This window comes from Cebus imitator, unplaced genomic scaffold, assembly GCF_001604975.1.
Source record: "Cebus imitator isolate Cc_AM_T3 unplaced genomic scaffold, Cebus_imitator-1.0 Scaffold16, whole genome shotgun sequence".
Lineage (NCBI taxonomy): Eukaryota > Metazoa > Chordata > Mammalia > Primates > Cebidae > Cebus > Cebus imitator.
In genome coordinates, this window is record NW_016107331.1 from 377375 (window position 1) to 390352 (window position 12978).

The 12978-nt window shown below is 38.9% G+C and overlaps 1 protein-coding gene across 2 annotated transcripts in view; it reads left to right on the top strand.

The window, feature by feature from the left end:
- The window catches only part of CMYA5 (cardiomyopathy associated 5), a 101382-nt gene that overhangs the window by 60479 nt on the left and 27925 nt on the right, over positions 1-12978 (top strand). For both annotated transcript variants that reach the window (XR_001818705.2, XM_017507351.2), the window contains 4 exons: positions 939-1057; positions 6769-6918; positions 9817-9963; positions 11064-11211. Coding sequence is in view for 1 of the 2 variants with exons in the window: in XM_017507351.2 (XP_017362840.1) it covers positions 939-1057; positions 6769-6918; positions 9817-9963; positions 11064-11211 (564 nt within the window). In the remaining variant the exon portion in view is untranslated. The remainder of the gene's footprint in view (positions 1-938; positions 1058-6768; positions 6919-9816; positions 9964-11063; positions 11212-12978) is intronic.

Sequence of the window (12978 nt, forward strand, 5' to 3'; positions counted from 1 at the left end):
GGCCTCAGCCTCTCAAGTATCTGGGATTACAAGTGCCCCCCATCATGCCCAGCTAATTTTTGTATTTTTTGTAGAGACAGGGTTTCACCATGTTGGTCAAACTGGTCTCGAACTCCTGACCTCGTTATTCGCCCACCTTAGCCTCCCAAAGTACTGGGATTACAGGCAAAAGACACTGCACCATGCTAAAAATAAATTCTTTTGCAAACTTTCTGTTTCCTCTTTCCCCTTCAGAGTTAACCTTTTTGTCATTGTTTGTTTAAATCCAGATTTCATCTGGATACAAATGCTTAGACTTAGCCTCAGTTGGCAGTCCAACTAATGAGGGTGTTGAGTCCATAAGCTGTTGATTTATAAATTGTGCCTTGTTTAGTCTTTCACAAATGGCAAGCTTTATTCTCTTTCACTGCTCTTTCCCCAGTACCTAGCACAATGCCTGAGACATAGTAGGTAAACAAGTTTTGAATGACAAAATGACCAGAAGCTTAATATTGAGGTTTGAGAACAAGGACATCTACAGTGTGGAAGTTTCCAGATGTGCTCTTAGCATGTTTATCTTTTTAAGCCTCAGTGGGTATGAAAGGCTTTGGATATAATCCTTTCCCTTTAGGAAATAAAGAAAATAATCACTAAAATGAAGTAATTTTTAGGACTAATTTTATAGGTAAAATACTTAAGACTGTATTGTTTGATAGAATCTTTTCTAACTAGAGGATATAGGAATGAAATTTCCACTATTACCGGTGGCCTAAGAATAGATTTTAGACATATATCTTGAGACTTCAAAGCCTTAAATCCTTTTTTGGAGAGAGTGAGAGTCCCTGCCTTATGCAAAAGCACCACTACCAACACCAGCTTCATTTTCAACAACTGTTTTCCACTTTCATTCGGTATGTTAATAATTTCTTGACTTATATAGAGCTCTATTCCCCTGATAGGTTGCTTTCTGCAATGGAGAGCACTGCTTCTTTAGAGAAAATGCCTGCTGCGTTTTCCCTTTTTGAACATTATGATGACAGCTCGGCAAGAAGTGACCAGATGTTAAAACAAGTGACTGGTAAGCATTTTAATATATTAATTATCTAGATGAAATATGGCAGTTTTTGCTTGTTTGTTTTTTGTGTAAAGGATATATATACAAGATTTTAAGGCATGCAACTGGAAAAAGAAAAGTATTAGTTGTAAAATGTTACAGCTAGACTCTGAAATCGAGCATGAGACCCGCATCCCATTTCTGTGGGCATTTCCATCTGAAGCTTTATGACTTGCTGGGAGATTGAGGAGGTGGAAGGAGCCATGGAACCAAAGGATCTCCTCTTTTTTTTTTTTTTTTTTTCATTTAAAAATAAGATTTCTCTCCCTCTCTTCTCTAGAGTCGTTTGCCTCATACCAGCAGCCAGGTATAGAAGAAAAAAGAAGTCAAATGTTTTCCTATGTGTCAAACAGATTTCTGTTTATGAGTGGTTTTCCCCTCTTCAATTCAGTTCTTTTCCCCTTTTTTTCAAACTAAACAGATGAGCTTAGAGAACTAAGAGCTCAGCACCATGGTCTGTAGCCAGGAGCCTCCCACTCAGCTGTCAGAAGCATCCTGCCAGCTCTTCACAATATTTTTTAATGTGCTATTTTAACAAACAGGACAATGAAACTTATTTAGATTTTTCAAAGCTGCCATGTTTCAGTGAAGTTACCGAGTTTTACTTACTGTACAATGTGCTCAGATGTCCTCCTTAAAAGATGCTATAATCTTCCAAAACCACCTCAAAGATTACAGCCATTTGGGAGGCTGAGGCGGGAGGATCACATGAGCTCAGGGGTTCGAATCCAGACTGGGCAACATAGTAAGACCCCCTGTCTCTAAAAAAAATAAAACCCCAGAAACAAAAACAAAAACAAAAAAAGATGGTTGTTGTGTTTAAATTGATGATTATCTTTCATTCCTGTACAGAGTGTTAGTTCAGTAACTACTAAAAAGGCTTCTGTGTGTCTAAAAAGACAAAAACAACACCACAACACACACAAAAACAAAACTCCACTAGCCCATTATAAAATTAAAAACTCAATCATTGATCTTAATGGATTTTCTCTAGAAATATCTCTAAACAAAGTGTGTTTTATTGCAATGTCTTTAAGAAGGATTAGACCAGGGCAGTGATTGCAAATGAAGAAAGTTTGATTAACAGAGCTAGTCTTTTGCATTTAAGGGATTCATTATATGCTATTGTTAATTTAGAAGAATATGCCTTTGAATACTTAATGGACAATGAGAGGACATTTAACATATTTTTGAAGTCACAGAATTAAAATGTCACAAAGTGTTAGCAATTAATTCAGCAAGTGCGCATGGCAGTCCCTGTGGTTCGAAGCCTTTTATGGACAGATGATCTCAGAGCCATAAATGTTACTTTGTGTGTCTTTTTCACAAAATTGGAGCCCAAGGTGTTGACTTGTTGCTAAAAAGTTTTTGCTCATTTTGTGACACCTCTCGGATATGAAGTCCTCACCTATTACCTGAAAAATTGATCTGATGACCCCCTTCCTAAACTAAGCAGATACAGTGAGGAAAGGATGTGAGTCTTCCAGTGAGAAGTAGCAGCCCATATGATTTATTTCACACTTAAACACGATGCCTGGCATCGTGGGAACCATTAAGCATATCAAATCATCTCATCTCAACACAACCCAAAGAGGTAGGTTTTGTTATTCCCATTTGACAGGTGAAGAAAGGTGAGGAAAGAGAGGAAGAGAAAAGCGTTCTATTTTGAAGGCAACATAGCCGGTTAGGGTGTACGTGGCAGGGGAGTTTGGTATTCACTCCCCTGTGGTTCAGAGTCTACACTTGAATCACTGCCCCACAGCAAAGAGGCAGAGTGCACTGCTGAGACAGATGAAAGAAGCACAGATCATGGATAAACAAACAGAATTCTAGGCTTCCTTGATGCTGGCACCTGGGGATTTTTTTTTAATTGTGGTAAAATAGACATAACTTAAAATTTACCATCTTGTCCATTTTTAATTGTACAGTTTAGTGGCATTAAGGACATTCACACTGTGATACAACCATCACTGCCATCCCTCTCCAGAGCTCTTCCTCTTGCAAAGTGGAAACTCTATATCCATTAAACACTGACTCTCCATGTTCTCCCCTTTCCGTGGCTCCTGGCAGCCACCATTTTAGTTTCTGTTTCTGTGAATTTGATTACTCTAAGTACCTCATCTAACTGGAATCATATGGCATTACTCTTTTTGGGACTGTCTTATTTAACTTAGATTAGTATCCTCAAGTCTCATTGTGTTGTAACGTGCCAAACTTTTCCTCCTTTTTAAGGCTAATACTCCATTGTACGTAAACACAGCATTTTCCTTCTCTGTTCATCTGTTGGATACTTGGGTTGCTTTTACTTTTTGGCTATTGTGAATAATCCTGTTCTCCTGAAGGCCAGGTTGAATGGAAATGTGTATCTGGCCACAGATTCTGAAGTCCAGTTTGGTTAATGCTTAATTCTCCAAGTGTGGCGGCTCTTTTGGGGCACATTTCATCAGGCAGAGGGGTGATTCTTCTGTCCAGTTCCTTAGCCTCTTGTAGTGAAGCCCTAAACTTTAATTTTGGTTTTTTTTGGCATCACACTTTTTTTTTTTTTCCAGATGGAGTCTCACTCTGTCACCTAGGCAGAAGAGCAGTGGCACCATCTCAGCTCACTGCAACCTCCACCTCCCAGGTTCAAGCGATTCTCATGACTCAGCCTCTCCAGTAGTTGGGATTACAGGCATGCGCCACCACACCCATCTAATTTTTTGTATTTTTAATAGACATAGGGTTTCACCATGTTGGCCAGGTTGGTCTCCTATTCCTGACCTCAAGTGATGTACCTACCTCAGCCTCCCAAAGTGCTGGGATTACAGGAGTAAGCCACTGCGCCCAGCCGGCATCACAATCAAGTTTATTACTACAGAAGTGTAAACAGAGTTGCTAAACTCCGGGTCTCTGATGTTGTCCTACCACATAAGAATTGTAAATCCAGCTATTATTATTAGATTATATCTATGGAATATTCTTATTCCCTTTTCATTTCAGAATCCTTTGAAAAGTAAAAGTATTTCCTGTTTCTGAAAAAAGGTGTTTTAACGTTAATGCTTTTGGGGGAAGGAGCACATTAAAACAAAATTTCTAACCTACATACTTTGCTTCTTCCTTAAAATTAAGTGATTATTTTGGATCAATTAATCAGTTTTTAAGTTTGTTAATATACGCAAGAGAGAGAGAGAAATGTGAAAGATGTTTTCATTTTTAAAAAGCAGATACAGCTCCATGTATAATTCAGAGGATAAAAGCGGGAGCAATTTCATTGTTCACGCCTCAAGTAGTTCTCAAACACTGCTTCCAAGATGATCGACTATAGCTGAAACATTCTGCTTGGTCCTTTCATGGACCTGGGTAACATGAAAATTTACTGAACTACATTTATCTGGATGGAATCCTTTAGAATATGACATCCATTTCCTGCTGGGAAGACAAGCAATACATTCCAAGAAAGTATCAGGGTCTCTGATCCGTGATCAGTCCCTGGGGAAGCGCTCTTACCAGCGGCCTCTGCTTAAGCATGCAGCCTGCTCCACATGTCTTACCTCCGTGGCCTCTGTGGCTTTCCAGATGATTGGTCCCTCGTTCAGCCCTCATCTTCAGGAGCTTCCTGCCTTGCCCCTCTGTTTCCTGTGCCAAGTCCCATTTGCTTGCTGAATGTTAGTGTTGGTTACCTGCTAAGCACTTTGCTAAGCACTTGATTGATATTATTTACTTCTTACAACAACTCTGGGAGGTAATGCTATTATTATTGTTTTCTCATTTTAAAGATGGGGAAACTGAGGCTAACATAACAGAGGGGCTGGATCCGGTGTTTAACCTCGGGCCAGCCACTCTGCACTGAAGTCCATGAACTTGACCCTTCTCCTCTTCTGCTTCGTGTTTTTCACAACCGTGTATTTCTTCCGCTCTTTATCGCCATTGAATCTTCTCAGTTTGTCTTTTTTCTTATATTATTTGGACCCATTTATGTTTTTCTCATTTTTACCTTCTTGCTGAACTGAACTTTATTTTTGTTTTCCTTTGGTGTTCACTTTTAATAAAGTACTCTCATAAAATTTGGTCCATATTGTTAGTATTTCAGCAAACTTATCTTTCAGGAAGTTGTTGGCTAGAAAAAAATAAGCACAAAAAATAAATGTAAAAGCATGCTGTTGAGCCAGGTATGGTGGCTCACGCCTGTAATCCTAGCACTTTGGGAGGCCGAGGCGGGCAGATCAGCTATGGCCAAGGAGTTTGTTCAACATGGTGAAACCCCATCTTTACTAAAATTACAGAAAAATGATCTGGGTGTGCTGGCAGGCGCCTGTCATCCCAGCTACTAGGGAGGCTGAGGCAGGAGAATTGCTTGAACGCGGGAGGCGGAGGTTGCAGTGAGCTCAGATGACGCCACTGCACTCCAGCCTGGGTGACACAGTGAGACTCCACCTAAAAAAAAAAAAAAAGCATGCTATCTTTTCAACTATGGGAATAACCTCTAATTTGAGAAATATATTCAAAGATTTTGTGTCATAAGTTTTGGAGGAGAATTGCATTGAAGCTTGATTTATGGTGTTGCATATATCATTAATGTTTGTAAGCATAATCATGAACTTTACCAGTCTCTAGGAAACACTCAAGGATTTTGTTGTCCTTAAAATTCAGAACAACGAAGATATACTAGATGTCTAAAATGTATGCTGAATCAATTAGCGGGCTACTTTTTCTGTAGTTTTTATATTTTGCTTAATTTTTAAAAAGTTAATAATTTAAAAAATTGATAGGGATAGGCACGTTGGAAAGACAAAATGGGATAGTCATTTCAGAAAGAGTATTTGATATTTTATTTTTGCAAGTATTTTTCAGGCTTTTAAGATATACTAACTATATCTTGAAAGGGTTTCCTTTGCCTCTATTGTGAATATAGTCTATATTGATACGGAATGATACAGCCATGGTTATCTGCAAAGCATGCATTTTGTTTTGAAGGAAAAGAAAGTCAGTTGTTGCCTCCTTTAACCTACATGAGTTTATTGCTCTAGCTATAGGACTGTAGAAGAGTATTCTCAAGTGATCCCATTTTGGAATATATTTTTGTTTATTTCTGTATGTATTATATATGTTCACATGTACAAATGCATAGAAAACATTGTGGAAGGATACACATTCAACTGCAACAGTGATTGCATCTAAAGAATATGGCTGGGTCTAGTGGCTTTCACCTATAATCCCAGCACTTTGGAAGGCTGAGGCAGGTAGATCACTTGACGCCAGGAGTTCAAGACCAGCCTGACCAACATGGTGAAATTCCCACCTCTACTAAAAATACAAAAGTTAGCCAGTTGTGGTGGTGCATACCTGTAATTCCAGCTACTCAGGAGGCTGAGGTAGGAGAATTGCCTGAACCTGGGAAGTGGAGGTTGCAGTGAGCCGAGATTGCATCACTGCACTCCAGCCTGGATGACAGAGCAAGACTCGGTCTCAAAAAAATAAAAAAATAAAAAATAAAGAAAGAAAATAGAAAATAAAAAATTAAAAAATTAAAAAAGAATATAATTTGGGTTGGGGATTTTGGGAAACAAAGGAGCCCTTCTACTTTTATACCCTGTATTTCTGTATTGTTTGAATTTTTTTCAACAAGCATAAGTAAATTTTGCCCTAAAAATCAATAAAAACAGCATTAGTTACAATAAATGTTGTTTATATTCCAGTTCCACAGCCTCCTAGATTGGAACCTCAGGAACCAAATTCTGCCACCAGTACAACGATTGCAGTTTATTGGAGCATGAACAAGGAAGATGTCATTGATTCATTTCAGGTTTACTGTATGGAGGAACCACAAGATGACCAAGAAGTAAATGGTAGGATTGCTAAGACAAAGACAGATTCACATGCATATCCATGCATCTTCATGTGAAGTATTTAAACATATACCTGCAGTATGACTCTTTCCACAAAGCATTCATAGCCACTTACAAAACAACAACAACAAAACCCCAACAACCATATAATTAAATAATAACTACAGAAGAGAAATTTAGGAATCAAAATCAAGGAAAACAAAAATGCATAAACATTATCATAATAGTCAATATGAATATTGTAATTGATTCACATTTGGCTTTGAGCTCTCGGAATAACAGGAGCAGTGAAGTGGTTCTCATTTTCAGAAAGGAGCTAATATACCAGAGTTTCAAGGAAAATAAAGTTTTAATCAGTACCAAAGCCTGAAAGATAAGTGTCACATGTTCCACTTTGTAGGGAAGAAGCCGTATAGAGGACAATGTGTTCCACATGGTTGGAATGCAAATGAAGTATGGGTGTCATGCTTGGCAGTTTCTCAGGTCTATCTTTGCTAAAAGCTACCAAGAAGCCACAAGGTTTATTCAGTGTTCACAGTTCCCAAGGCATGGCCTAGGTTAGTGTAGTCTTCCTGTGTCCCAAATTAATGTGTGGATAGAAATGAAAGTGCTTAGTAGGGTGAATGGATGGTATGTCTTATGGCTGAGCCTCCGTAAGTATCTCTCAGCTCAGAAGGACTTCTAATAAGCCCTGGAAGCCAGGCAGTTTGACTTTGTGCTTCCTGATGAATCAGTGCTGGGAGTGCTGCCATTCTGTGTTGCTTGTTGAAGACAGACCTACGTACTATGGAAACCAGACGAACATGTGGCAGGCTTGGGCACCCTAACTCAGGCACCCAATTTGTAATCAGGAATGAATGGTAATATATTATACTATTACTAGTATTTAAGTTTTTTGAAATGTCATGTGATAATTAATTTAGAAAAAAGTTTAAAAAGCAACTACTGGCATGGCTTAAAGTTGGCTAAGTCTGTCAGCAATGTAATGACTCCTGTTTTATTGACCTATTTCCATATGCCTGTCACAGCACAACAAAGTAAGTATTACTATCCCTATTTGCAAGTGAGAAAACTGATGTGAGGTTAAGTAGTTTGCTCAAGGCCTCAAAACTTGTAAGTGACAGGGACAGGAGTCAGACACAGATCTTTCAGGCTCCAAAGCTTATGCTTTTGTTTATTTCTCTCTGTGTGTGTTTTGTTACATCATACTTCATCTCCATTTATTTCCAGCTGTTTTCTGAAACACCGTGGCTCTCTGAGACCCTTCTTATGAAATAGTTATTGCCTGGAGTACTTTTTTTTACTGGGTTTCACACCCCCACAACCCCAAACACTTCCCTATCTGTGTCTCATTGTTTCTGTTCCCTGAACTGTGCTAATAACAGTTAGCTAATCTGATAGTCTAGTCTGTGCTACCATGCCATGTCTGCTAGGGTCTCTGGTCACATATGTGCATTGTTAAAGGGAGTGCCAGGGTAATAGGATGTACTAGCTCATTCTCACACTGCTATAAAGACATGCCTGAGACTGGGTAATTTATGAAGAAGAGGTTTAACTGGCTTACAGTTCTACAAGGTGTATAGGCATGGCAAGGGAGGCCTTAGGAAACTTACTATTATGGCAGAAGGTGAAGGGGAAGCAAACACATCTTCCCATGGCCGGCAGGAGAGAGAGAGAGTGAAGTAGGGGAGGTGCTATACACTTTCAAACAACCAGATCTCTTGAGAACTCATTCATGAGAACAGCAAGGGAGAAGTCTGCCCCCATGATTCTATCACCTCCCACCTGGCCCCTCCTCCAACACTGGGAATTACAATTTAATATGAGATTTGGGTGGAACCAAACCATATCATCGGACCTTGCCTAAAAGAATGATTCCAGTGAAAACTGTAGACACAGATTCTAGGCTACGGGAGATATGTTTTTCAGCGTACAAGTCCTTATGACATTCTTTAAACTGAACTTTCTGTCCAGCAAGTACAGCTCATTGGAAAGGAGAGAGGCAACTGAGAGACCTGCTAAGCTGAAGACTTCTCAATTTTCTTTTAAAGAAACAGCCTGGGTTCTTAAGTGGAAAAGTTGAAGATGTGATATTCAGGAGTAATAAGGGGGGGATAACTGAAATTACCACAGGCAAAATTTAAAAAGAAAATCATATGTTTTAAGGGAGGTAAAATTTCAGTAAGAATAATCAAATTGGCCCAAATTGGTAGGTATATTCATAATGACACTGAGTAATATTAACTATTAAAATAATTCAAAGTAAAATAAGTTTTAGAATTTTAGAAGGAAAATGTCTTAATTGGACAAAGTTACTTCTTAGAGTAGCTTATAACCTATCGAAGTTATTTAAATGTTTGTATAAATTGTGGAAATCTCTAGTGGAAAGAATTCTGGAGTTCATTAGAAGGAACCAGGATTTGAAACTTGGAAGGTCATACTGAATACCAAAATAGTTTACTAATCTGTAAAGATGTTTAAAAAACATGAAGTTGTCCTTTTTTTATGACATACTCTTCTGAAATATTGGTATTGGTTCTTAAGATTTTCTTAAGAATGTGTTACTGAGATTTAAGCTAACATAAACTCTATGTAATTTTAATATTTGCTACTTAAATAAGTTACTTTAATTGTGGTATATGAAGCTCAGAATCTTACTAATGTGCTATTATTTTCTGATAAGTGCTAACAAGTAGTACTGTGTCATCCTCAGTATCTCTTTTCAGAATGCTGTTGCTTTCTTATGTATTCTAAGGAGCTGGTTTTCACATAATGGTATCTAGAAGGTTGTCAGTTTGAGTTTTCCACTGCAAGAAAATCATAGATGACTTTCTCCGATAACTATAACTTTAATTAACTTTGGAAGATATCTTAGATTTTAATTGTGTCTTATGCTAGAGTTGGTAGAAGAATACAGACTGACAGTGAAAGAAAGTTACTGCATTTTTGAAGATTTGGAACCTGACCGATGCTATCAAGTGTGGGTGATGGCTGTGAACTTCACTGGATGTAGCCTGCCCAGTGAAAGGGCAATCTTTAGGACAGGTAAGGAGCTGGATGCTAAGGGCACATTAGGAGACAACGCTCAATTCTTCACAGGCTCTTGAGATCAGTACGTATTTATTAAGCACCTATTGTGTGTTGAGTGTTGCGCAAAGGGCTGGTTATGTGATGATGAATAAGACTGGGCTCCTGTTCTCAAGACGTTCACACTCAGCTGGGGAGATGGAAAAACAGAAGATCATAGAAAATGTATGGTAACAGCCATATCCAGATATACACAGGTTATTATGAGAACACTCGAGGGGCACCCAAGTTGGCCTGGAGCAGGGGCAGGATCAGGAACTGTTTCCTAGAGCTGATGCCTGCAGAAAATGCTTTAAAGAATCCATAGGAAGTAATGTGTTAAAGGAAGGTATTCCACTTGAAAAAGACATATGAATAGAGGCATCGAGGCAAGAAACAGTATAGAGTGTGCAGGGCACCGTAAGAAGTTCGGTATTTCTTAGACTTAAACAAAGAAAGGAAGACAAGATGAGAAAGGCTAACGTATAGAGGCCGTGTTTGAAAGGTAAGAAAGATTGGGCTGTGTCTGGGTGCTGGGAACCTCCAAAACATTTTAAGCAGTGGTATTCAACTGGAAATGCATTCTCAAGTTGAAATCTTTTCACAGGGTATGAAGCCTAAACCAAGGCTGCACTGCCTTTAAGATAATGGCAGCCTGCCTCAGGGGAAGAAGTAGTTTACTCCTACCCTTTATCCTTTCCTCTTGCCTTTTAAAACAAGCCTTTATTGAGCACCTACTGAGGACAAGATCCTCACTGACTTGTGTGTACCGGGAGAGGGGAAATAATCTTTATTTTGATTTGCTTGTATATGTATAAAGAAAGTCTGGTGGGATTTATAGGAAGCTACTATTAGGGGCTGTTTGGGGATGGGTGAGACCTGGGCAATTTGGAAGGCAGAGAAGGAGAGAGACTTCACTATTTATATTTGATTGCTTTTGGGTTTTTAACACAGAATACATTTTCTGATAAAAAATTTAAAACAAAATTGTGCTCAAGCCGTAGAAGACCACGTGCTTCTCAGGTCCTGGGAAAGCAAGCTGGCATTGCTCCACAGCTGTCCTGACTCTCTTTCTGCAGCACCCTCCACCCCTGTGATCCGCGCCGAGGACTGTACTGTGTGTTGGAACACAGCCACTATCCGATGGCGGCCCGCCACCCCTGAGGCCACAGAGACCTACACTCTGGAGTACTGCAGACAGCACTCTCCTGAGGGTGAGGGCCTCAGGTAAGGGGCCCTCTCCATGGGAGAGACTGCCCAGGCCCCAGCTCTGGGCCCTAAACTACCGTCTAGCTTATGCTCACCAAGGGAGAAATGCAGCCTAAAATCCTGCTGAGCTAATGAAACCGTTGACTTGATTTGCAGCTCTATCACTATTCATCAATGAACTCCAAGTTTGTAATAAAACACATGCTACAATGCAGAATAACTCCCTTGTAAGAAAAATGTATGTGAATTTTAATGATAGAGCATTCTTTGAGGTATATTTAACTTCAGTCATTAGACAGGATTTATGCATATTTTATGGGGTTTTTACTAGCTATATCAGAATCTGTACCACCTAACTCAGGAAACTAACAGTGAGCTTGTATATGATGTAAATATGATGTAAATCTGAATGTCTCCATGATAACATAAAGGAGCTAATTACATATATATTATCATGGAGACATACCTGCCTCTCCAAAAGCATGAAATATGTAAAGAGATTCTTCTAGGAGAAAAGAAATGTGACGCTCTGTCACTAAGATGATGAAGCTAACATTTATCAATAAGCAGCTATGCATCCACTAGGCATTTGGTAAATGTTAACTTATCTACTGAGGTGGTATTTTCTTAGCCTACCACCTCCTTGCTGTAGAGCAGCTTCGTGAACAAGATGAATATTCAGATCATTATTATTATTCATATTTTGATAGACAGGTTTTTAGTTTTTCTTTTAAATAAAGTTTCTTGAGATAAACTACTTTGGTAGGATATGGAACTTAGGAATAATGGTATGAAATTAGACAGCTTTTAAAAAATTACTATACTTTAAGTTCTGGATACATGTGTAGAATGTGCAGGTTTGTTACATAGTTATACACATGCCATGGTGGTTTGCTGCACCATCAACCCGTCATCTGCATTAGTATTTCTCCTAATGCTATCCTTCCCCCAGCCCCCTACCCACCAACATGCCCCAGTGTGGGATGTTCCCTTCCCTTTGTCCATGTGTTCTCATTGTTCAGCCCTTACTTATGAGTGAGAACATGTGGTGTTTGGTTTTCTGTTCCTGTGTTAGTTTGCTGAGAATGATGGTTCCCATCTTCATCCATGTCCCTGCAAAGGACATGAACTCAATACTTTTTTATGGTTGCATAGTATTCCATGGTGTATATATACCACATTTTCTTCATCCAGTCTATCATTAATAGGCATTTGGCTTGGTTCCAAGTCTTTGCTATTATGAATAGTGCTGCAATAAACATACATGTGCACGTGTCTTTATAGCAGAATGACTTATAATCCTTTGGATATATACCCAGTAATGGGATTGCTGGGTCAAATGGTATTTCCTGTTCTAGATCCTTGAGGAATCACCACACTGTCTTCCACAATATTTGAACTAGTTTACACTCCTACCAACAGTGTAAAAGCGTTCCTATTTCTCCACATCCTCTTCAGCATCTGTTGTTTCCTGCCATTATAACTGGCATGAGATGGTATCTCATTATGGTTATGAGCTTTTTTCATATATTTCTTGGCCGCATAAATGTCTTCTTTTGAGAAGTGTCTGTTCATATCCTTTGGCCACTTTTTGAAGGGGTTGTTTGTTTCTTTCTTGTACATTTGTTTAAATTCCTTGTAGATTCTGGATATTAGCCCTTTGTCAGATGGATGGATTGCAAAATTTTTCTCCCATTCTATAGGTTGCCTGTTCATTCTGATGATAGTTTCTTTTGCTGTGCAGAAGCTCTTTAGTTTAATTAGATCCCATTTGTCAATTTTGGT